Source organism: Phacochoerus africanus, chromosome 14 (genome assembly GCF_016906955.1).
Source record: "Phacochoerus africanus isolate WHEZ1 chromosome 14, ROS_Pafr_v1, whole genome shotgun sequence".
NCBI classification, from domain to species: domain Eukaryota; kingdom Metazoa; phylum Chordata; class Mammalia; order Artiodactyla; family Suidae; genus Phacochoerus; species Phacochoerus africanus.
Window position 1 is genome coordinate 14424366 of NC_062557.1, and position 26207 is coordinate 14450572.

The 26207-nt window shown below is 37.9% G+C and overlaps 1 protein-coding gene across 2 annotated transcripts in view; it reads left to right on the plus strand.

Moving 5' to 3' along the window:
- The window catches only part of SMURF2 (SMAD specific E3 ubiquitin protein ligase 2), a 122228-nt gene that overhangs the window by 86935 nt on the left and 9086 nt on the right, over nt 1-26207 (plus strand). The window contains exons 7-15 of one of the 2 annotated variants that reach the window (XM_047759296.1): nt 534-617; nt 4116-4318; nt 7198-7282; nt 11418-11576; nt 17283-17478; nt 19240-19343; nt 21808-21922; nt 24875-25053; nt 26015-26152. In XM_047759296.1, coding sequence (XP_047615252.1) covers nt 534-617; nt 4116-4318; nt 7198-7282; nt 11418-11576; nt 17283-17478; nt 19240-19343; nt 21808-21922; nt 24875-25053; nt 26015-26152 — 1263 coding nt within the window. The remainder of the gene's footprint in view (nt 1-533; nt 618-4115; nt 4319-7197; nt 7283-11417; nt 11577-17282; nt 17479-19239; nt 19344-21807; nt 21923-24874; nt 25054-26014; nt 26153-26207) is intronic. The other variant, XM_047759298.1, reaches the window with a different exon arrangement.

Below are 26207 nucleotides of genomic sequence, written 5' to 3' on the forward strand. Positions count from 1 at the left end.
AGTGTGTACAAATGTTGAACCACTATTTGTGTACCTGAAACTAATATAATGTGTCAACTATACTTCATTTTTTTAAAAAAATCCATAGTTTTTAGTAGAAAGCGTGTAAGAGAAAATAAATGTAGATTAGAAAAATTAGTTTGGGTAGACTAAATGCTTTAAAAAGCTTTTATATATTTTTCTAGTTAAATTTAATTTAAAAAATTATGTCTAATTTTTTTTTTAATGTGGTCTTTTCCCCCAACCAAATTCTGGAGAAATTAGTATACTTTAACTGAGGCTTGTTGACACATTGAGAAATTTTCATTTTGGCTATTGGAAGATATTAGTCATACTTAAGTATAAATATTTTAGAAGCTTCAGAATTCCAGAAGATATATTGTACAGTTGTAAAATAAGTTTTAACAATTCCTATATTCTGTGTATTGCTTTTTCAGTTTGTCATTTCTGATGCATAATAGCAAATCTCTTACTGGTTTGCACTAAAGCCAGGCTTCCTGTTGCTACTTTATCTCTCGTTATTTTTATTTAAGCTGGGAAGAAAGGCGAACTGCCTCTGGAAGAATCCAGTACCTAAACCACATAACGAGAACGACACAATGGGAACGCCCGACACGGTAAGAATATGTACAGGTATCTTCCCGTGGTCTATGCTGTTCGCCCTCCTGAAGTCATCCCTTTCTGTTTATCTGTCAGCTTTCCCAGATTTCCTTTCTTGGTTTAAACTGCTCTAGATTGATAGATCTTAGAGCAAATACCACTGTTATTTTTAAAAAGTAATTTTTTTTTTCTTTTTTGGCCAAGCCACAGTACATGGACTTCTTAGGCCAGGGATCAGATCTGAGCTGTAGTTGCAATCTATGCCACAGCAGTGGCAATGCCAGGTCCTTTAACTCACTGTGCCAGGCCAGAGGTGGAATCTATGTCCTAGTGCTGCAGAGCCACTGCTGATCCTGTTGCACCACAGTGGGAACTCCTTTAATTTTTTTCCTTGCTTTTTAGGGCCGCATGTGGGGCATATGAAAGTTCCCAGGCTAGGGGTCAGATCAGAGCTGTAGCTGCCTCTGCTGGCCTACACCACAGCCACAGCAACAGGAGATCCGAGTGTGTCTGTGACCTACACCACAGCTCATGGCAACTCCCAGGTCCTTAACCCCCTGAGTGGGGCCAGGGATCGAACCTGCATCCTCATGGATACCAGTTGGATTCATTCCCCCTGAGCCATGAGAACTCCCGAAAGTAATTTTTTTTTTCTTTGTCTTTTTGTCTTTTTTGTTGTTGTTGTTGTTATTTCTTGGGCCGCTCCCGCGGCATATGGAGATTCCCAGGCTAGGGGTTGAATCGGAGCTGTAGCCACCGGCCTACGCCAGAGCCATAGCAACGCGGGATCCGAGCCGCGTCTGCAACCTACACCACAGCTCACGGCAACACCGGATCGTTAACCCACTGAGCAAGGGCAGGGACCGAACCCGCAACCTCATGGTTCCTAGTCGGATTCGTTAACCACTGCGCCACGACAGGAACTCCCCGAAAGTAATTTTTAATACGGATTGCTTAGCAGGTCATCTTGTTACTGTAACTCCAGGGCCTGTGGTGATACTTAATATATATGTATATGTGTATGTATATGTGTGTGTGTGTGTATATATATACACTTTTTTTTTTTTTTAAGGCCACACCAGTGACTTATGGAGGTTCCCGGGCTAGGGTTGAATTAGAGCTGTAGCTGCCAGCTTATACCACAACCACAGCAACATGAGATCCGAGCCGCATCTGCGACCTACACCACAACTTAAAAGAAGGCCAGATCCTTAACTCACTGAGCGAGATCAGGGATTGAACCTGATTATAGATGTTATCACTACTCTGAACATTTTTATCACATTCCCCTTACCTGGCTAAATTCTAATATTCTTCATGATTTAGTTCAGAGATTCCCTCCTTGAGAGTTTTCCTTTGCAAGTTCTACCATCCCCTTACCCCTCTCCCCACCCACTCTAAGCTAGGTGTCCTTCCGTATGGTCTCAGAGCATCTAGTACTTATCTTGGTCACAGACCTATAATCACCCCCCAACATGACTGAATAAATGGAGATCCTGTACACACATTCTGTTATAGTCTTTCCATAATGGACTCAAAAAAACTTGAGTCCTAGAAAATGACTTCTAAATTTATTCATCTAACTCATTTATTAAATATTTACTGAATACAGGAGTTCAATCCCTGTAACATCTATAATTCAGTTCACCAAATTGTTATGTATCAGGCACCATGCTCAGCCTTTGGGCTATAATGATGAATGGGGCAGAAAGGCCTTCCTGGAGCTTAATATGTAAAGACATGGGGATGCAAGGTAATTTTTAGAAACTTCAAGGAAATTTTTTTAAGTAATTGCAAATGAATAGGATAAGTTGCTTAATGTCCTTGTGTATTTGTTTATTTATTTATTTATTGGCCATGCTTGAGGAATGTGAAAGTTCCTGGGACAGGGATCGATCCCCATGTCACTGCAGTGACAACACAGATCCTAACTCAAAGCCCCCCACCCCCCTTTTTTTTAATTATAAAGAAAAGTTTATTTGCCACCTCTACTTAGTGTTTTGGGTTGTTTGGTTTGGTTTGGGGTTTTTTTGGGGTTTTTTGGTTTTCTTTTTTTTGCTTCCTTTACTTTTTTTCCCCCTGAGCAGGACTGGCACCAGACACAGACTATCAAATATTTCTCAATAGCTATGCCTACTTTTACTTATTGGAAATAAATTCCTTAACTCATTGAATAAAAAAGTTTCCTTTGTTACAATTCTCATATAGAAGCTTATCTTATGTTGCCATTTAAATAAATGCTTATTTGAGGAGTTCCTTTTGTGGCTCAGCAGGTTGAGAACCTGACTTGTATCCAAGAAGACGTGGGTTCGATCCCTGGCCTCGCTCAGTGGGTTAAGGATTCAGTGTTGCTGCAAGCTATGATGTAGGTCACAGATGGCTGTGGCGTAGGCTGGCAGCTGCAGCTCTGATTTGACCCCTAGCCTGAGAACTTCCATATGCTGAAGGTGCAGCTCTAAAACGGAAACAAAATAAATAAATAAAAAATGCTTTTTTGAGTTTTGATTTCTGGTATTAAACTGCCAAGGATTATGTTGAAGTCAGAGACCTATTTTTATCATATCTGAGTGTTAATAAATGTGTTCATTTGTCAGCGTTTTGGTGATGTCCATTTCCAACTCATTTAACATTCCAAATGTTAGCTTAAATATTAACTCTTCATTACCTCTTAGTTTGGATGACCTGTAAGAGACTGGAAGCTCTTTGAAGAGATTCTCTTCTTTCCTTTATTCATTCAGTATTTGGAACTACTCTTAAATATATGTCAAACACTGTTCTAAGTGCAGGGGGATGTATATGGTGGGAAACAAAACTAGACAGACTCTCTTCTCTCAGTAAATATTCTAGTGGGTGAAGACAGATAAAAACAAGGATGCAATGAGAAAAATAACAGAAATAGTTGCTGTACCAAGGAAGTAAGGTGATGTTCGGTCAAATGCCTGGGTGGCTACTTTAGATTTGAAGGTCAAGAAGGACCACTTAGAGGCAACATTTAAGCTTAAGCTGTAATTTGAATGACAAAAAGTAGTCTGGTCTAGGGAAATTAGGAGGAAGAAAATCATTCTAGGTAGAAGGAAGAGGTACTTTCCAGCACTAAAGATAGAATGACCCGCGCAGCCTTAAGGAACAGGAAGCATGTCAGTGTGGCACAGGTGGTGAGAGGATGATGAGCTCACAGGTCGCAGGTCTGAGGTAGGCTGTAGCTAAGTCATGTAGGGCTTTCTGAGCTAATACATCTACAGATGCATGTGGATTTCATATAAACTGTGATTTAAATCAGTGTAAAATGATTTGAATATATAATTAACAATCTGCTTGTCACTTGGGTTTCTTTGGTGCTTCAGGGCTTCAGGTTTGCTTTTATATAGAATTCTTGAAGTTATTATTATCTTTGTATTAATCATTCCATTTTCTTACAAGTTTTGTAAGAAAATGCAGTATATGCATTTTCTATAGAACTCTACTTTTGATATCTGAGTTGAGTGACTTTTTTTTCCTTGTTATTTGTTCAATAGACCAGCATCTGAATATTCTAGTCCTGGCAGACCTCTTAGCTGCTTTGTTGATGAGAATACTCCAATTAGTGGAACAAACGGTGCAACATGTGGACAGTCTTCAGATCCGAGACTGGCGGAGAGGAGAGTCAGGTCACAACGACATAGAAATTACATGAGCAGGACACATTTACATACTCCTCCAGACCTACCAGAAGGCTATGGTATGACAACAGAGGAAGAACCAAGTGTGATTATTGATTTCAGCTTGCTAAGAAAGCCAGAAAGTCAACTTTTAAAGAAGTTAATAATCTGGGTTTAGGGATTCTGCATGAAAATAAATGTAAATATGCCCCACAGCTTTGAAAAGTCTTACAACAGTTTGACCTTGGGATAGTCATTTAACCTCAGCCTTTTTGCTTAGTTATAATGAAATGAGGTGAATGATACCTCTCCTTATCACAAGGAAGAGCAAATGCAACAATGTTGAGACTGCTTTGTAAATAGGCAGTGTATAAAGTAAGATGGCATTTATTGTTCTTGATAACGGCAATCTGAAGTCAGACCTGTGATGTAATCTTCTAGACGTACATATTTATAAATAATTTTGAAAGCATATTTCTCATGGTATTTATATATGATATTTGTGTTGTCTATAATTTGGGGTTATCCACGTGGGTTATTGTAAATTTTTTAGTCACTACTGTGTTTCTGTAAAATTATTATAGATAATTTCCTAAGTTTTAGAATTTCGTGTAAAAGATGAGATGAATCTTCTCTTAGTTGAATACAGACCTTTCTAAATTAATGACAATTTGTGAACTCTTGTTGATGGTATGGACTCAACTGTCCTCCTCTTTCTTGCTAAAAGCTTAACCAAGTTACATCCTTGCCCTTTCTTTGTAGATCAACTATTCTGGGCTGATGGTGACACCTAGTGACCAATTTTGGGAATGCCTGGTCTAACTTGTATTCTATATTTACAGTATTTTTTAAAGTATTTAACTCTAATTAAAAAAGTTTTTCCCATTCATTGTACTAGGCCACACAGGCTTACTTAAAGCACGGTGATTAGCATATGAGCTTGGGAGACAGACAGACCTGGGTTTACAACCTGGCTTTGCCACGTATTAATTGTATGATGCCGAACACATTATTTAAGCTCTCTGAGCCTCAATTTTATCTTCTATAAGATGGGGAAAATAATAGTACCAATCATGCAGATTTGTTGCAAGAAATAAGTGAAATTTCATGTGAAGCTAAAATTAGTAAAATTTAGCTGTGAATAATTAATATTCAGACCTTAGAATAAAGTTATCTCCTACCGTTTCTCTTTAATTGAGGTTATAAGACAAGCAGTTTGCAATGGAGTGATTATACTTGTATAATATTTGTATGGTTTGGCTTTTAAAAGAAAATTTTATACAACCAAAACAGGAGTAAAGTGGGTACCAAGGCTGAAATTACTGCAGTTGCTATCTAGAACCAGTTTTAAGCATTTTTATATTTATAATTTTAGAAGTTTAAATTGGGAGTTCCCGACGTGGCTCAGTGGTTAACGAATCCGACTAGGAACCATGGGGTTGTGGGTTCGATCCCTGGCCTTGCTCATTGGGTTAAGGATCTGGCATTGCCGTGAGCTGTTGGTGTGGGTTGCAGACAAGGCTCGGATCCCGAGTTGCTGTGGCTCTGGCATAGACTGGCGGCTACAGCTCCGATTGGATCCTTGGTCTGGGAACCTCCATGTGCCGTGGGTGCTGCCCTAGAAGAAGGCAAAAAGAGACCAAAAAAAAATTTTTTTTTTAAGTTTAAATTGGTTTTTATTGTAGGTTTATAAATAAAATTTATACTAGTAAATATTGGAATTTTTCTTCAGATTTTTTTTTTAAATTTTATTTTGTTTGTTTTTTGTCTTTTTCCTATTTCTTGGGCCGCTCCCGTGGCATATGGAGGTTCCCAGGCTAGGGGTCCAATCGGAGCTGTAGCTGCCGGCCTACGCCAGAGCCACAGCAACGCGGGATCCGAGCCGCGTCTGCAACCTACACCACAGCTCACGGCAACGCCAGATCGTTAACCCACTGAGCGAGGCCAGGGATCGAACCCGCAACCTCATGGTTCCTAGTCGGATTCGTTAACCACTGCACCACAACGGGAACTCCCAGATTTTTTTTGAAGTGGTTTTATTGCTTGAAGATGTAAATAAAGACTAAAAACCACCATTGAAGAAACCCTTGCACGATTTCTTTTCTTTGCCTTGGCTAACTCTCTTCCCAAATGCTTTGTCTTAATTTTACCTTTGACTTTTTTCTGCCCAATAAGCACACTTCTGTAGTCTTCCTCTTTGTAGCTTGATTAATTTGCCTTTTTTGGTTATAGTATGTTTCATTGTATTATATCTTTTTTGCTTCTCTTTGAGTCCAAATGTAGTCTCGAGAATACATTTCTCTCAAGACAGAAAAAAGCAAAAAGCATAAGTTTTGATATAAAATTAGGCATAATTAAAAAACTATTACCTAGAGTTCTTTGGTAATCTGGTTGGTTAGGACTCAGTGCTTTTCACCACTCCAGACCAGGTTCAATTCCTGGTCTGGGAACTGAGATCTCACATCAAGTTGCTGCATGCTGCAGCCAAAAATAAATAAAAATTTTAAAAATGAAAAGCATTATCAGCCTGCAAACTCGTTGAAAGTTTCTGCACATCCACTGAGTATCTCCCCAAAGTTGGCCAAATTCTCTGAGCCCTTCTGTTCCCCTTAGGCTTCATATTTAAGACAAATATAATTTCTTCGCTTCATTTATCATTGGTACTGCGACCATCTCATTTTCTGTTTTCCATTGCAACCTGTTTAATATTTGAGCCACATCGTAAGTGTGGATGGCTTTTAGATAGCTGGCCTCTGACCCTCACACAGTTTATAAGATTGTTTCCAGGAGGAAATGTGTTCTGAGTTCTGAACAAATGATTTTGTAAAGCAGTTCTTTTGTAATTTAATAGATTGGAAATTTGGAGAATTAACCTTTTGATAAAATATCCTAGTGTCTATCACTGTTTTTGACTTGTTTCTGAATATATTTTTATTATTAGTGTTTCTTAATTTTACAGAACAGAGGACAACTCAACAAGGTCAGGTGTATTTTTTACATACTCAGACTGGTGTGAGCACATGGCATGATCCAAGAGTGCCTAGGTAAGAACATATTCTAATACCCTTCATACCGTTGAATGTCCATTTTATCTAATATGTTTTTGTGTTTGTTTATTTAATCTTTAGCTTCTTCAAATAGTTTGTGTAAAAGTTTGGCTCTTTCTGATCATCTTTTCAGTTTCGCATTTAGTAGTCCTACCTGCTCTGCAATCCTGTCCCAATGCCATACCCTCCAGTGACACCCCCCCCACCCCCCGTTTCTCTCACCCTTAAAAAAATTGCAGAAAGGGAGTTCCCATTGTGGCTCAGCAGAAATGAATCCAACTAGTATCCATGAGGATGGGGGTTTGATCCCTGGCCTTGCTCACTGGGGCAGGGATCCGGCGTTGCCGTGAGCTATGGTGTAGGTTGTAGGCATGGCTTGGATCTGGCGTCGCTGTGGCTGTGGTGTAGGCCAGCAGCTATAGCTCTGATTAGGCTCTAGCCTGGGAACCTCCATATGCTGCAGGTGCAGCCCTAAAAAGACAAAGGACAAAAAAAAGAAAAAGAATGTTTTACTTTGTGATGGAGCTTAATTAGAATCTTTTAAGGGTGGCAGCCAAGGAAATGTATTACCGTTAATTATTATATAAAGGTTGCCATTTCTGTCTTCATGATATAAGATGTTGATTTTTAAAAAGTAATAGGAAATTTTTGTTGTGTTAATACGCTTACTGAAAAAAAATCCAAGTGCCTAACTTTTAGAAATAATAGTTTTGTTAAGTATATTTGTTAAGTATATTATGAAAACTAGTGTTTTTGGATTCTATTTATCAAATTGAAAAATTAATTTAAAATCATTGGAAAGAAATATAAAGAAAAAAATTTTTTTAAACTAAATGATTCGTAGTTGGGCGAAAGTTGATCTTGAGATGCCTGTTCAGAGAGTAGTATGTAGGGGTTCTCCTGTGGCATGGCGGGTTAAGATCTGGCTTGTCTCTGTGGAGGTACCAGTTTGATTCCTGGCCGTGCCACAGGGGAAAAAAAAGAGAAGAATGTCATTTAGCATCAGAAGTTGAAATTGAGGAGTTCCCGTCATGGCGCAGTGGTTAACGAATCCAACTAGGAACCATGAGGTTGCGGGTTCGGTCCCTGCCCTTGCTCAGTGGGTTAATGATCCGGCGTTGCCGTGAGCTGTGGTGTAGGTTGCAGACGCGGCTTGGATCCCGCGTTGCTGTGGCTCTGGTGTAGGCCGGCAGCTACAGCTCCGATTCAACCCCTAGCCTGGGAACCTCCATATGCCGTGGGAGCGGCCCAAGAAATAGCAAAAAAAAGACAAAAAAAAAGAAGTTGAAATTGAGAAAGATTTTGGCACCCCTGTTGGTAATATATTCTTATTCCTAATGAAACAGTGTCAGTTTTTCATTAATGAATAAAGACTTTCTATAAAGACTTAAAAATATTTCATATTGACTGTTGAATAATGACCTTATGAAATAATGCTCTGGATTATATTTCTTTCCTTTAGTCTCTCTGCTCCAAATGGTTATCTTAAAAATTAGTCCTGGAGTTCCTGTTGTGGCGCAGTGGAAACAATCCTACTAGGGATGATGAGGTTGTGCGTTTAATCCCTGGCCTCGCTCAGTGGGTTAAGGATCTGGTGTTGCCATGAGCTGTGGCATAGGTTGCAGACATGCTCGAATCTGGCGTCGCTGTGGCTGTGGTGTAGGCCGGCAGCAACAGCTCCAATTAAACCCCTAGCCTGGGAACCTGCATATGCTGCAGGTGCGGCCCTAAAAGGACAAAAGGCAAAAAATAAAATAATAAAACTAAATAAATAAATAAATAAAAACAAGTCTTTTGTTTGGGGGAATCCTTTAGTAAATAGGTCTTTTGTATGGGGGATCTTTTATCAAGGCAGACTATAAATATTTAGATTCTATTAAAATAATCACTTTTTAAAAACATTTATAAAATAGTGTAACTTGGATACTTTAAAACTAACTTTATTTAAATATATCTAGGATACAGATTATCTGAGAAGTCCCCTTTTAGAATGTTTTATTTTTTTAAAATAACAATTAATAGGGAGTTCCTGTTGCGGCTCAGTGGAAATGAATCTGACTAGTAATCATGAGGTTGTGGGTTCGATCCCTGGCCTCGCTCAGTGGGTTAAGGATCTGGACTTGCTGTGAGCTGTGGTATAGGTCGAAGACGTGGCTCGGATCCTGCATTGCTTCAGCTGTGGTGTAAGCTGGCAGCTGTATTTCCAGTTCCCTAACCTGGGAACCTTCATATGTTATGGCTGCAGCCCTAAAAAAAAGCAAAAACAAAAACAAACAAAAAAAATTAATAGGAGTTCCCTGGTGGCCTAGCAGTTAAGGACTTGCCCTTGCCATTGTCACTGCTGTGTTTCAGGTTCGATTCCTGGCCCAGGGGCTTCTGCATGCTGTGGGTGTGGCCAAAAAAATAAGATAAAATAATGATTAATGCTTTGTTGTTATACTGCATACTAAATACTGATCTGTATTACTTTTTATGGCTGTGTAACATTCCATTTTCTTTTAATCATTTTCCACTTTCACAAAGAGTGCTTTCTGTTTTCTGCTTTTCATCAGTTCTTTAGAGCCCTCCCATGTATGACTATAAATTTATGAAATTGTAAATAAAATGATATAAAATCAAATTCTGCATTCTATAAAAAGAATTATTCTTTGATCGTAATAATTGCTTTTCATTTCTGAAAGTTGTTTTACAATTTTGTCTATTCATTTTTAATAATCGTTTGTAATTTGTAATTGCGCCCTTTTATTATTTTTTTTAAAGTTACATATTGTAGCTATTCTCTTTGATCTCTAACAGTACCTGGGGATCTACTTCTGTGGTTTTGTTTCTTCTGACTCTCCGTCATCATGACTTCCTTTCTAAAGTGATTGGTGATCTTTGATTGTGAGTTAGAGTTTAATTGGAGTTCTTTGGACCTAAAGTGAGAATTCAGGAAGTTTTCCTGGAATCCCTTCATCTTCCCTTTGAGTTTTTAGTGGGGAATTTCCAGGCTTCCTTTTCCAGCTTTGTGGCTGGCCTCAGGCTGAGTTTCCCAATTAATCACTCCCCTCTGGCAGCTCTCCACTTTGCCTGCCACTCAGGTACCAGCTCCAGCTCTAGTCACTTAAAAAAATTTTTTAGCAGGATTCTTGGAACTTTTCCCCTTGCCTCTTTTGAGGCTAGCAGTGTCTCAAGTAGTGTGTTCTTTCTAGTCTTTAGCTGTTCGTGGCAGAAGAATCTCCAAGGCACCTATAAGCAGAAGTCAGAAATCACTGTTTCAGTACCCATCATTGTGTTTCCCCTACGACCAGGAAGAGATTATTTCATGAAAAATCTTTTTCTAGATTAACTTTTAAAACATAATTTTTGTAAGATTTGCCATTATAATAATCGGTTACAGTTTAAATTTACATTAGACTTGCTTTTATTTCATTCTTCAAGGTCCTATAAATCTTTGTCATGTATAATAGTGTTTTTAAGAACGCGAGGATAATGCCAATGGTCCTTGGTCTGTTAAAAGTCTCTGCTTCTTCTATCGTAGCAGGTAACCGTAGAGCCTTCTTCCTAAGGTGTCTTAAACAGGCTCGTCTTTCATTAGCTTTACAGCTTTCAGAATTCAAAATGGAGCCGTTATCCTTTAATGTACATACCGTGGTTATTTTTAGGATCTTAATTTCAGTAACACCTCTAGTTTTGCTTTGTTGAAAATCTTAAAATTAATCGTGGAATGAATAGTTATACAAATTTTATGGTATAGCAAAGAAATAATGGAAGGGAAATATTTTAGAAAATAATTACTTGTATCACTGACGTTTGTAAAACTACTTTGTCAGACAAATATTGAAGTACAGTTTATGTTGGCAAATGTTGTGATTGCTTTTATATTAATTTAAAACCTGAATTGCACTAAAGCCCAAGAATGGACTTACCGAAAATGTAGGCTGTGTAATAAGTTTCTGAGCCCTTTATGGATTGGGTTTTAAATATGCAAGTTTGTTAAACCATTGGGAATTAAAGATTTCAGCTGAACATCTCAAGTTTCTGAAACAATACATTTTCTCAGACTTCATGGAATTGTTCTGTGTCATTTACACTTGCTTGGCTCAGCAAGCCCAGCAGTGAGGTATTTTTTATTTTATATTTGTTTTTGCAGGGATCTTAGCAACATAAATTGTGAAGAGCTTGGTCCATTGCCTCCTGGATGGGAGATCCGGAATACAGCCACAGGCAGAGTTTATTTCGTTGACCATAACAACAGAACAACACAGTTTACAGATCCTCGGCTCTCTGCTAACTTGCATTTAGTTTTAAAGTAAGTTTTTGAAACTTTGAAACAATACCTGTTAAAATGCGCATCTGAACAAGACTGATAGATGCTTTTTTTTAATAAATGTGATCGGATGTCCATTCTCTTCAATTATAAATTACTTTTGTTGAGCATCATTTTATGTAAGAGTATGGCTACTTTTATCTGGTGTATGAGTATTTGAATTCCACTGTGCTTAAATAGGAACCTGTCCTGAAATGTTAGGAAAAGGTGCACCCTAGCACATCTGCAGAGACAGGCTGCTTTATGTGATAGGTGGATTTTTTCCCCCCGAGTGTATCAGAAATAGCTCCAGGAGAGCTGGATCTATTCCAGAGGGTTTTCTGTTATGTCAGTTTTGTCCTCCAGCTTTAAGCCTTCTTTACCATTTTCAGAACTTAGTCTTCCTCACAAGTTTTTGTGAATGGACTTGATGTTCCCTGGTTTGTTTTTTTTTTTTTAATTAAAATATAGTTGATTTACAGTATTGTGTCAGTGTCAGATATATAGCAAAGTTATATGTGTGTGTATGTATGTGTGTGTATGTATATACGTGTATATATATTATATATGTGTGTGTATATATATTATATATGTGTGTGTGTGTGTGTGTATATATATATATATTTCCATTTTAGGTTATTATATTGAATATAGCTCCTTGTGCTATATAGCAGGACCTTGTTGGTTGTCTATTTTTTTATATAGTAGTTTGTATCTGATAATCCCATACCCCTCATTTATCACTCTCTACCCTCCCTTTCCCCTCTGGTAACCATAAGTTTATTTCCTATCTGTGAGTCTGTTTCTGTTTTATATATCAATTCGTTTGTATTATTTTATTTTATTTATTAAGCCATGCCATGACATGGGGAAGTTCCTGGGCCAGGGATTGAACCAGTGCCACAGCAGTAACCCAAGCCACAGCAGTGACAACGTTGGATCCTTAACCTGTTAGGCCACCAGAGAACTCCATTATTTGTATGATTTTTTAGATCCCACATATAAGTGATATCATATAAGTGATACATCCTTATTCTTTCTCTGGCTTACTTCACTTAGTGTAATATTCTCCAGGTCCATTCATGTTGCTACAAATGGCAGTGTTTTTTTATGGCAGAGTAATATTCCATGATGTGTGTGTAATATATAGATATCACATCTTCTTAAACTGAGCATCTGTTCATGGGTACTTAGGTTGTTTCCATGTCTTGGCTGTTGTAAATAGTGCTGCTATGAACATTGAGGTGTATGTATCTTTTCAAATTATAGTTTTCATATTTTCCAGATATATGCCCAGGAGTGGAATTGCTGTATCATATCATTTTTAGTTTTTTCAGGACTCTCCATACTATTTTCCATAGTGGCTGCATCAATTTATATTCCCACCAACAGTGTAGGAGGGTTCCCTTTTTTTTTTTTTTTTTTTTTCCCTTTCACATCCTCTCTGGCATTTACTATCTGTAGACTTTTTTTTTTTTTGGGCTGTGTCTGCAGCATTTGGAAGTTCCCAGGCCAGGGATTGAACTTGCACCACAGCAGCAACTCAAGTCACTTCAGTGACAACATCAGGTCCTTAATCTGCTGAGGTGCAAGAAAACTCACTATTTGTAGACTGTTTGATGAGCCTTGTTTTTTTTTTAAATCATCTTTATTGAAATGTTAATTGACACACAATAAATTGTGCTTATTTACAGTTTAACTTTTGACACATTATGTACCTGAGAAACCATCACCGCAGTGGAGATATCCATTACCCCTGAAAGTTTCCTCATACTACATTGTAGCCTCTTGGTAGTTCCTCCTACTGTCCCTTCCCTAGTATCTAAGGCCGCTGTAACAAAATGTCACACACTGGGTGGTTTAAAACAATAGAAATTTATTTTCTTACAGTTCTGGAGACTAGAATTCAGTATAAAGTTGTCAGCAAGGTTAGTTTTTTCTGCAGCTTCTGAAGGAAAATGTGTTTCATGCCTCTCTCCCAGCTTCTGGTGGTTATCAGAAACCTTGCTGTCCCTTGGCATGTGGACACAGCATCCTCATCTTTGCCTTTGTCTTCACATGACCTTCTGTGAACTGTTACCCACAAAACTTCTGACACCAAATGTGTGGGGTTTTCCCTCAAGCATACCAATTCTCCATGCCTGCAGACACTAACTAGGTATACAGCTCTTGAATTCAGTCTGACACCACCTGCAGTTAGCATCAGGCCCCACAGGTGAAGGGCTCAGTCTCACAAGGCTGTCCTCATTTCTGATGTCAGTTGCAAGTCCCAGGCCTCCCCAGCTTCTTGCCAACTGGCTGTAAATCGAGGTGTTCTCAGGACTCCCTCCTTGGGTTCAATAATTTGCTAAAATGGCTCATAGAACTCAGAAATTATTTCTTTTACTATTAGCAGTTTACAATAAAGGATGCAACTCACCAACAGCCAAATGGAAGAGAGGCATAGGGCAAGGTATGGGGCTGGGGACAGGATAGAGCTTCCATGTCCTCTCCAGATGCTCCATCCTCCCAGCACCCTCAAGTATGTTCACCAGGCCAGAGGCTTTCTGAGCTTCATTTAGGGGTTTTAAAGGAGATGTTGTCACATAGGAATGATTGATTGTTAACTCAGTCTCCAGCCCTTCTCCCCTCCCCAGAAGTTGGGGGGATGGGGCTGAAATTTCTGGACTTCCAATCAGGCCTTGGTCTTTCTGGTGACCAGCCCCCATTCTGATGCTATATGGGGGCCCAGCAAGTCACCCCATTGAAACAGAAAGAATGCTCCTGTACCCAGAAAATTCTAAGAGATTTAGGAGCTCTGTATCTTGTCCTGGGGACAGAGACCAAATATTGGAACAAAAGACGCTCCTGTCACCTCTGTAACTCAGGAAAGTTCAAGCATTTCTGGAATTTTATGTCCAGAACTGGGGACAAAGACCAAAATGTATTTCTTATTATATCGCTTCTTATAAAGATACCAATTTATCAGGTTTAGGGCCACCCTAATTCAGTGTGACCTCATTTAACTTGATTATGCATCTGCAAAGACCTATTTCCAAATATAGCCATGTTCACAGGTACCAAGAGTTAGAACTTCAGCGTACCTTTTTGGACACATCCCATCTTCAGCCGACCACCGATTTGCTTTCTGTCACTATACATTTGCAGTTTTCAGAGTTTTAGATGAGTGGATTCATACAGTATGTATTCTCTTCTGTTTGGTTTCTTTTACCCAGCATAATTATTTGAGGTTCATGTCTGTTGCATATGTAGTTCTTTTCATTTCTGAGTGGTGTTCCATTGTATGGCTAGACTTCAGTTTCTCTCTCTGTTTATCTCTTGATGACCATTGGATGATTTCAGTTTTTGGCTCTTACAAAACTGTTGTGAGCATTTATGTTTAAGTCTTTGTGTAGACATGTGCTCTCACTTCTCTTTGATAAATACTGAGTCTGAATCATGTGGTAGATTTGTTCAACTTTTTAAAAAACTATTAGATTGTATTTTGAAGTGATTATATCATTTGATGTTCCCATAAGTGTATGAGAGTTGTAGCTGCGCCACATCCTTGCTAATATACACTTGGTATGGTTGATTTTAGACATTCTAATAGGTGTGTATTGTGGTATTTTATTGTAGTTTTAATTTGCATTTCTGTAATGACTAATGATGTTGCGCATCTTTTCATGTGCTTATTTCCATCTGTATATCTTCTTCAGTGAAATTTTTTACGTCCTTTTGAAAAGAACTGAGTTTTTTATTTTTATTTTTTTACTTTTAAGTGTTTCTTTTTTGGCCATGCCCAAGCATGTGAAAGTTCTTGGACCAGGGATCGAACCCATGCCAGAGCAGCGACCCAGGCCCTGCAGTGACAGTGCCAGATCCTTAACCCACTGCACCACAAGAGAACTGCTTAACATTTAAGTTTGGAGAGTTCTTTAGATGTTCGAAATAAAGTTTTATATCAGATATATTCTTTAGAAAGATCTTCTAGACTCCGACTTGTCTTTTCATTTTCTTTCTTTTTTTTTTCTTTTTGCCTTTTCTAGGGCCGCACCTGGGGCATGTGGAGGTTCCCAGGATAGGGGTCGAATCGGAGCTGTAGCTGCCGGCCTTCGCCAGAGCCACAGCAACTCGGGATCTGAGCCATGTCTGTGGCCTATACCACAGCTCACAGCAAGTCCAGATCCTTAACCCACTGAGCAAGGCCAGGGATCGAACCTGCAACCTCATGGTTCCTAGTCGGATTCATTCGTTAGCCACTGAGCCATGACGGGAACTCCTTTTCATTTTCTTAATAGTGTCTTTTGAAAGCAGAAAGTTTCTTTGAAATTTCAATGAAGTTCATTTTATCTATTTGTACTTTTATCAATTGTGCTTTTGGGATCATATTTAAGAAATCTTTCCCTGACATCAGTCATGTAAGTTTTCTAACTGTGTTTCAAAGATTTCGTGGCTTGAGATTTTACATTAAGGTCTCTGATCCGTTTTGAGTTTTGTATTTGATGTAAGGTATACACCAGTTCTTTTAGGGGGAGTATAGGATTAATATAGTTAAGGTGTATTTTAGGAGTTTTTTTATATATTTGTTTTGATTTATATATATGTGTGTATACATGTATATATAAAACACCTTTATTATAATGTTTACAAGAGTAGTAAATAGTGATTTATAATTTTTATCAAAGCTGCTTTTTTCTCTGGATAGTTATTAGTTAAATGTCCCAGGTATAAAGTTTAGCATGGTATTTAAGAATCACGTATATAAAGTAAGTTTGAGTGATTTGTTAGTGAACTTAGGTTTCGGGTTTTTTTTTTTTCCCCCCTCATGGCTATCATTACTCTTCACTTGTAAGTTAGGAGATTGTAGTCTTGTATGTAAAATTCCAGCTGAATCATTCAAGGTCTGCATAGATGTCCATAGTGAATTCTCTGACTTTTAATTTCCTGACTGTTTATTGGAATTAACTAGTTCATTATATCATAAGAGTCTCAAAAATTCTTAGATGCAACTTATATTTTTGCCAAAGAATAAATATATTATTAGGCAGTGTGCCTTTTAAAAATTGTTATATTTCTGCTGTACTTGGGAGATTATTTACATGTATTTATGGTAAATCATATATGTGCAGTTAGAAGTCACTTCAGCACAGTAGACAATGTGAATGTACTTAATGCCACTTACTACAATGCTTAAAAATGGTTAAAATGGTAAAGTTTATGTTACGTGTATTTTATCACAATAAGAAGTCGTCATAAAGCATTTAGACTTGTTTGTAAAGTTCTCATTTCTCTGTGCCAATAATTTCCACGTGACCTGTGGTCTAGACTGTAGCATGCCTTGAAGGGGGCCCCTGCCAAGCTGCCAGTTCAAACAGTTTGTCTATTCCAGAGAGACGGACTCTAGATAACAGGGCCAGGCTTTGGCATGTGCCTGAATTTTAAAATGAGTGATGGTAAACTATGCGGAAGAAAATGGAAATGGTATTTGAGAAAGTTGTTCTCAGCAGCTGTATAAAGCTTTTGAGATAAAACTCTATTATCCAAGTCCATAAATTCTGAGAGATAAACTTTAGAATTAGTTTATTGTTGTCAAAAATGTCAGGCTAAGAATATAATAAGGCCTAGGAATGATATAGCTAGACTTGGTTTAGAGTATGATGCTATTTTAAATATATGATTGCTGTCTTTTTTGTTTAAAATACTTGAGTAATATTTGCGTACTTTTAGTCGACAGAACCAGTTGAAAGACCAGCAGCAGCAGCAGGTGGTATCGTTATGTCCTGATGACACAGAGTGTCTGACAGTCCCACGGTACAAACGAGACCTGGTTCAGAAGCTAAAAATTCTGCGGCAAGAACTTTCCCAGCAACAGCCTCAGGCTGGCCATTGTCGCATTGAGGTTTCCAGGGAAGAGATTTTTGAGGTAAACTTTTTTTTATAGTTAATTGAAGTGTAGTTGATTTGCAGTGTTCTGTCAATTTCTGCTATACAGCAAAGAGATAAACTTTCAAGTCTTACTCTAAAATAGAGAAAAAATTAAATTTCACTGATTTATTCTGTTTTCCAAGTATATTTTGGGGCACTTAGGTCTCTTTAGAATGGGAGAATTTTACTTCCTTTTTTTTTTGTTGTTGTTGTTGTTGTTGTTGTTGTGCCCACTGCATGTGAAGTTCCCTGGTAAGGGGTTGAACCTGTGCCACGGCAGCACCCCAAGCTGCTGCAGTGACAGTGTTGGATCCTTAACCTACTGCACCACAAGGGAACTCCTAGAATGGGAGAATTTTCATTAATTTTTTTTTAATTGAAGTATAGTTGATTTACAATGTTGTGTTAATTTCTGCGCTACTGCAAAATTATTCAGTTACACATATACATACATCCTTTTATTCAAATATTTTCCATTGTGATTTATCACAGGATATTGAATTTAGCTCCCTATATAGTAGGACTTTGTTGTTCATCATTAATTTCCTTTTTAATTGTGGAGAATAAAGGCAATAATATTGGAGACATTTAATATAAGATAAACATATAAGTAAGAGAGAGAGTGTGAGATACTCTGTGCAGCTTGATCTATGTATTGCAAATATTTATTTGATTTGAATTTTAAAAGTCTACAGTACTATCCATCCCTTATTTTCTGATTCTTCCAAAAGGTAAGGGACTCTTAAGTCAGAAAATCACTTTGTTTCATTACTGTTGGACTATTTCCTTAATTTATTGAAAATCTTCCTTTCTAGTATATGCTTTATCTTTGGATTTTACAGCTCTAATAGCAGAGTTCTTACATAGTAAGTGGCAGAGGTCCAAGGCAGGGTTTCCCACTCATTAAAGGGTTCTTAGGCAGTAGACATTTGGGCGACTTTGTAATTCTTCTCCCAAAGGATCAACTTTTTTCTCTCAGAACAGTTCTGACCTTATTTGTAATCCGTCATTTGTATTTTTAAAATAATACAAAGTTGTCAGTTTAATGAAGATTACATTAATGATTACTTACGTTTTCTGAAACTTTCTTTTTCTTAACTTTACTTTCTACGGTGTCTGTGACCTAGAGTTAGGTTAACTTACCTAAAAAAGTTTGGTCCTGCTATGAACTTCTGTTTTTTGATGTGAGTGGAATCATTGCTATGGTTCATAGGACTTAAATATGGAGTTTTGCACTTAGTAGGCTTTTAATATAATATTTATCAAATGAATTGGTTCCAGTAGTTTTAAGCTATATCACATTTTGTTTTTATTTTTTTTTGTCTTTTTTTTTTTTTTTTGCTATTTCTTGGGCCGCTCCCACGGCATATGGAGGATCCCAGGCTAGGGGTCGAATCGGAGCTGTAGCCTCCGGCCTACGCCAGAGCCACAGCAACGCAGGATCCAAGCCGTGTCTGCAACCTACACCACAGCTCACGGCAACGCCGGATCGTTAACCCACTGAGCAAGGGCAGGGACCGAACCCGCAACCTCATGGTTCCTAGTCGGATTCGCTAACCACTGCGCCACGACGGGAACTCCACATTTTGTTTTTAGAAGTTTGTTTAGGTTTCAAACACTTGGAGTTTATCTGTTGATTTGATAAACAATTTCCACCTTATTTAAATAAACATATGTTTTGTAGGTGGAATGGGAGGGAGAGTTTAAATAATAGGTTAAAGGCACCTAGTAATAATAGTGTATTAAATGTTTTTTTCAGGAATCATATCGGCAAGTCATGAAAATGAGACCAAAAGATCTCTGGAAGCGATTAATGATAAAATTTCGTGGAGAAGAAGGCCTTGACTACGGAGGAGTTGCCAGGTGAAGACTTGCTTCTTAGTAACTGATATGTGGATCCTCGTGTTCACAAATTTAAGATATTTCCTGTGGCGTTGCTTTCTCATTGATACGTATTTTCTAGCGTAATACTCGCTATTGTTTGCGATGTGAAGGATACCCGCATAGGTGTATTGCTAATGAGGTTAGGATGGTACTGCTGCCAGAAGAGTGCTTGTGATCTCCCCCATGGACCGGGCCGTCCACTGAGACTTTCTCTGAAAACTAGCTGCAACCCTCTGTGGACTGTTTGTAGGCCCTGCAGGCCGGAGACTTTTCTTCTTCTCTCTTCTTCAGTACATATTATCCCCTCTGCTTTACATTGTCAGGAACAATCTTGAGATTTTAATGGTGTGTATTCTGCTGTTTTCCTTTGCTTTCATTGCCATACTTTTTAACTTTGGTAAAGGAATGTTTGTAAGTATGTGTATGTATGCGTATGTATCATAAATCGTCCTTAGAATGTTTCAATACAGAAGCTGTAATGTTTATGCTATGTGCATCATCAAGTTTTTTTTTCAAGGAGTGAGAATTCACTTTGTATAAATGCGGCAGAAACACCATAGCTTCTGAATTGAAACATTTCAAGAACTATCATGATAAATTCCACTTCCCCTGTTCTAAATCCAACCTAAATTAATTTGGGTTTCCACCAAGCCCCATAATTCTTATTTAGCATTACTTGTTTTCACCGTAGACTTACTTTCCTTCTGTGACCATTTTACCTACAAATGGATAGTTTGGATTTTTAGAACTGATCATTTGTACATCATACTTGAGGCTTGATAGTTTCTGTGGAATGCTTATGATTTGCTTTTAACTAGATTTTGAATGCTGTTGGGAAAACTTTTTAATTTTCTGCTGATGGAAACTAAATGCTATAATTACATGTGTAGGTCAAATAAGTAGTTTAGTAGTTTGTTTATTTCTTAACCTCACTGCTCTCAGGGTTTGGGCAGACAAATGGGATATGGCAATGAACTCTGCTTTTTCTGATCTTTGGTAGTAGAACACAAAAGTAATTGAGCTTTGCTTTTATGCATGTTTTAAAGACTTAGCAAAACAAAACAAAAATTTGGATTTTATTTTAAAAAACGCATACATAAAAAGCATACAAGACACATCAGGTGAGAAGAAAAGGACTTCATTTTTTTCTTTTTAATTCCTAGAGTTTTTAAGTATTAAATGGTAGTGAATTGATTTCAACTCAACCAAATGATAGAACTTTGAAATGGTTTCCTTTAACACCTTGTTAATGGTGTTTCACTGCATTTCCTAGGAAAAATTACTCTGTTTAATCCATAATATCAGAATATATTACTCAAGTACCTTTCCTAGCTGAGGAATGACAGGAATTGAGACTAGAACAATACCTCCTTAAGTACTGGACTAGTGATTTTATTTCAGTTTCACCAAGATGAATAACAAATTATCTGATTCTTTGAAAAGTCTAAGTGATTTAATAAGCTTAAGGTGATAGTACTGTTTATTGTCAGGTTGTAAAAACACTGGTGTATACTTGGAACCCAGAAGTGGTAAGCAGCACACCCAGAAAACACAGGCTTGCCCTTGTGTTCCCACCTGGACCTCTAGATGCCTTGCAGTTTCTCACCACTTACACTTTTATCATGGTATGCTTCAGGGTTTACACAGATACTGGAAATGGATATTGGAATTTTCTTACTAAAACAATACCAACAGTAAAATGTAACCTTGTCCAAAAGTGAGAATAAATTATTATGCTGTATCTCTAAGTCTGCCGTGATAGGAACAGACCAGAATGATACAGATCACATGATTGTTTTGAAATAAAACCGTATTCTTCCCTTCAGCTTACATTTATCATGGATTACAAATCTGACTTGCAATTAAAAGTAGCAGATCACTGGACTGCAGCATCTAATGAACAGTTGGTACTTCTGGATATTATCCTTGTATTCTGTGATGTTAAAATGTCATAAGGAGTTCCTATTGTGGCTCAGCAGGTTAAGAACCCGACTAGGATAAATGAGGATGAGGGTTCAATCCCTGGCCTTGCTCAGTTGGGTTAAGGATTCAGGGTTGCTGCAATTTCAGGCATAGGTTGCAAATGTGGCTTGAATCTGGCATTTGCTGTGGTTGTGGTGTAGGCTGGCAGCTGCAGCTCCAATTCAACCCCTAGCCTGGGAACCTCCATATGCCTTGGGTGCAACTCTAAAAAGACCAAAAAAAAAAAAAGGTCATAAAATTACCCCAAATTGAGTGAGAAGTGATTGCAGTATGACAAAAGAAGAGTTTTCATTTGCTTTTTGGACATGGTAGACTTTTCTAATGTGACCTTGTATAACTAGTTAGTGCTTTATTTTCTTGTATTAAAAAATTCTCTGTTAACATGATTAATTAATAGCATATCTTAGTAAAAGTACATTCATTAACAAAACAAATTCCTTTGACATATCTTGTTTTTTAGGGAGTGGTTATATCTCTTGTCACATGAAATGTTGAATCCTTACTACGGCCTCTTCCAGTATTCAAGAGATGATATCTATACATTGCAGATCAATCCTGATTCTGCAGTTAATCCGGTATGATTGTGGTTATGATGATATGGATTACCTTGTGAACTACAGTGTTTTTCATCTTTAAGTGTCAGTGAAGTTTATGAAATAGGTTTACTGTCCTGTCCAAGTCACGTCCTTGGACTAGGCAAGTCCACTGTAAGAAAATTTTCTCAAGTAAAATGATTCTGATGTGCAGTAGTTTGGGCACAGGGGCGTTTACTACATCACTGTTTATAGTAGCCCTTAATTGGAGGTAATATTGTTGTCCACAAATGGAGATTGATTAAATTACACCATGAAGCAGAATATGATAGTAATAGTTAAGAGCATCAAATCTGAAATTAGAAAGACATGAGATCATATCCTGGCCCCATTGCTAACTCGCTTTGTGACCTTAGGCAGATTCACCTGATTGAAGCCTCAGTTTTATTATTGCTAATAATTACATGGTTCGTACCTAGGAGAAGGGTTGCAACAGTTAAATGAGACCCTGCACATTAAGTATTTCGCACATCAGTAACCCTATTACATATTATAAAGCATTCAACAAGAGTTAGCAGCTGTTATTAATTTGTTGTTTTCATATTATTTTTATTACCTTCCCATACAAGTACATGTTGTACAGCCACTGAAGTGATGTTGTGGGATAATAGTTAATGACATATAAAGATGGTATTTGTAATATATTAAGTGAAAAGAAGATTATAAAATAGTATGATGCAATTTTGGTAAACACGTATATGTGTAAACATTGAAAGGTTCTACACTACAATATTGATGGAGCTTATCTCTGAGTGTTGGTCTCTGGGTTTTTTTAAATTTTTTATTTTATATTGGAGTATAGTTGGTTTACAATGTTGTATTTAATTTTATTATTTATTTTTTTTTGTCTTTTTGCCTTTTTCTTGGGCCACTTCCTGTGGCATATGGTGATTCCCAGGCTGGGGGTGGAATCGGAGCTGTAGCCACCGGCCTACACCACAGCTCACGGCAACGCTGGATCGTTCACCCACTGAGCAAGGGCAGGGACCGAACCCGCAACCTCATAGTTCCCAGTCGGATTCGTTAACCACTGCGCCACAACGGGAACTCCTACAATGTTGTATTTTAGATGTACAACAAAGTGATTCAGTTATACATATATATACGTAGACTGGTTTTTAGGGTTTTTTTTTTTTTTGCTTGTCTGTTTTCTAAATATTTGTAGTGAACAGTATTGCTCTTTAAAAAGAGAAAGTTTTTTTTTAAGATTTAAAAAAAAGTGAGGCTTAAAGATAGAGAGGTAGGGAGTTCCTGTTGTGACTCAGCGGTAACAAACCAGACTAGGATTCATGAGGATGTGGGTTCGACTCCTGGCCTCACTTGGTGGGTTAAGGATCTGGCGTTGCCTTGAGCTGTGGTGTAGGTTGCAAACGTTGCTCAGAACCCGCATTGCTTTGGCTGTGGTGTAGGCTGTCACCTGCCGTTCTGATTTGACCCCTAGCCTGGGAACTTCCATATACTGCAGGTGAGGCCCTAAAAAAAAAAGACAAAAAAAAAAGAAAAGGTAGAGAAGTAAAAGAGTTTAAAATACATATATCCAGGAGTTCCCGTCGTGGTGCAGTGGTTAACGAAGCCAACTAGGAACCATGAGGTTGCGGGTTCGGTCCCTGCCCTTGCTCAGTGGGTTAACGATCCGGCGTTGCCGTGAGCTGTGGTGTAGGTTGCAGACGCGGCTCGGATCCGGCGTGGCTCTCGCTCTGGCATAGGCCGGCGGCTACAGCTCCGATTGGACCCCTAGCCTGGGAACCTCCATATGCCGTGGGAGCAGCCCTAGAAATGGCAAAAAGACAAAAAATAAAATAAAATACATATATCCAATTAATAATATATGATGAAAAACCAAATCTATTCAAACATAATAGACATGTTAGATTCATTGCAGGGTATTCTTTATAAAGGGAAGATACTTAGATAAAAGTTCTGTTTGGGGACCCCATTACTGTCAACGTAGTAATAATAGCTCATGTTTGTTGAGCATTTACTGTATGCCAGGTCTAGTGCCTTGAGCTTCATCATCTCATTTTACTCATCAGAGACTTTTTAGATACCATGATTACTCTCATTTTTCCAGATAAGGAAAATTAGTCCTACAAGGGGTAACTTGCCCACATATGTATAGTTAGGAACTGGCAGAATCAGAACTCCAAGTTAGGTGTGAAATCTGTGTTCTTAAATCTGTGATGTTTTGGGAGTTCCCGTCGTGGTGCAGTGGTTAACGAATCCAACTAGGAACCATGAGGCTGTAGGTTCAATCCCCGGTCTCACTCCATGGGATAAGGACCTGGCATTGGCATGAGCTGTGGTGTAGGTCGCAGACATGGCTGGGATCCTGTGTTGCTGTGGCTGTGGTGTAGGCCAGCAGCTGTAGCTTCAAGTTGACCCCTAGCCTGGGAACCTCCATATGCCACGGGTGCAGCCCTAAAAAGCTAAATAAATACATAAAATTTTAAAAATAAAATTTAAAAAAAATTTTAAAAAATCTGTGATGTTTTGAAGTTCAGTTTCTGATTCAGTCAAGGGAAGAGGAAGGTATGGGATTGAAAGCTTTTTTCCCCATGACAGAGCCAGGATTGTAAAGGACTCAGGAGATGTGAGGAAGGGAAGAGAATAGGATCTGCAGGTGATTTAATGAAATGCGAAGGGGCAGTAGTTTGAACCTTAATTTCTAAAGAAAAACTCTACAAAGTGATGCCCTGTGAGAGAGGCCTTGACGCTGCTATAGTATTTTATAGCAATGGGTGGAGTATCTTATGCATGCCCTGTAGAAACTCTCCCTAATGATTGTTGGTTTTGATATTTAAATAGTTGTAAATAAGAGTCTAAGTTGATACTTCTTATTTTTCAAATTACTGTTGCTTAAATACTTAATTTTTATTAAAATTCCTTTGATAGTGTTTACTTGAATATTTATATATAAATTCTTTTCAATTTCAGGAACATTTATCATATTTCCACTTTGTTGGACGAATAATGGGAATGGCTGTGTTTCATGGACATTATATTGATGGTGGTTTCACGTTGCCTTTTTATAAACAGTTGCTTGGAAAGTCCATTACTTTGGATGACATGGAGTTAGTTGATCCAGATCTTCATAACAGTTTAGTGTGGATACTGTATGTATTGAGTCTTGTGTTCATTGTAGTTAGAATATGAGCTTTTAAGAAACATACATGTTTCCTGGCTGGCTCAGGGTTAAGGGTTAAGGATCCAGCATTGTCGCTGCTGTGGCTCAGGTTGCCACTGTGATGTGGATTTGATCCCTGGCCCAGGAACTTTTGCATGCTGAGGGCATGGCCAAAAAAAAAAAAAAAGATACACATTTCAAAATGGATATGCTTTTTTTTAATTTAAAAAATGATGCACAGAAAATGTTAAGGGTGATTATCTGAGTGATAGGACCACGTAAGACTTTGACTCTTTGTGCTGCTTTTATGTATATTTCAAATTCCTAAAAGTTAGCAAGTGTTACTACTATAAAAGGGAAAAATCTAGTATATTCTGTTTTTAAAAGAACTTACATACAACAATTTCCTCAACATGATGCAAGTTCTGTTTCCATTTTGCGTGTGTTAGAATAACAAATTTCTGCTGAAGTGGTGATTGTTGAAACCATACTTTAAAAAGGATGTTTGTAAGAATCGGTTCTGTTTTTTGGGAGATCTTTTGTTTATGAAGCTATATTGGCCATACTTATTTTTACCGAGTACACAAGTAGCTTTCTCAGTGGGGTTACTCAGGCGTTTGGTCACTCGGGTTACGTAGATTCAGGCAGAGCTTCTTACCTGAAAGCCAAACATAGCTGAGGTTTCCCCGTGTAAAGCCCAGCTTTCCAGGGCTTTCTCATTGCTCTGGAAGTAAAATGTTCACTGTGTTTATGAAGGTTAAAGCTCTTTTGACTTTTCTGCCCAAGAACTAGGCGATACAGTGGCGTATTAACTCGTAAAAGGAATCTGACCCTATATTTGTCATGTCATAAAACTACCTTAGTTTTTTTGTCTCACCAATTAATATATCTGTAAACTCTATATTTTAGATTTTCCAAGGAAGTGTCTTTCTTTTTTTTTTCCTTTCTAGTGAGAATGATATTACAGGTGTATTGGACCATACCTTCTGTGTGGAACATAATGCCTATGGTGAAATTATTCAGCATGAACTTAAGCCAAATGGCAAGAGTATCCCTGTCACTGAAGAAAATAAAAAAGAATATGTCAGGTAAACACTTTTATGTTCTTAAGCCAGAGGACTGTTTTAATGTTCTAGAATGGCA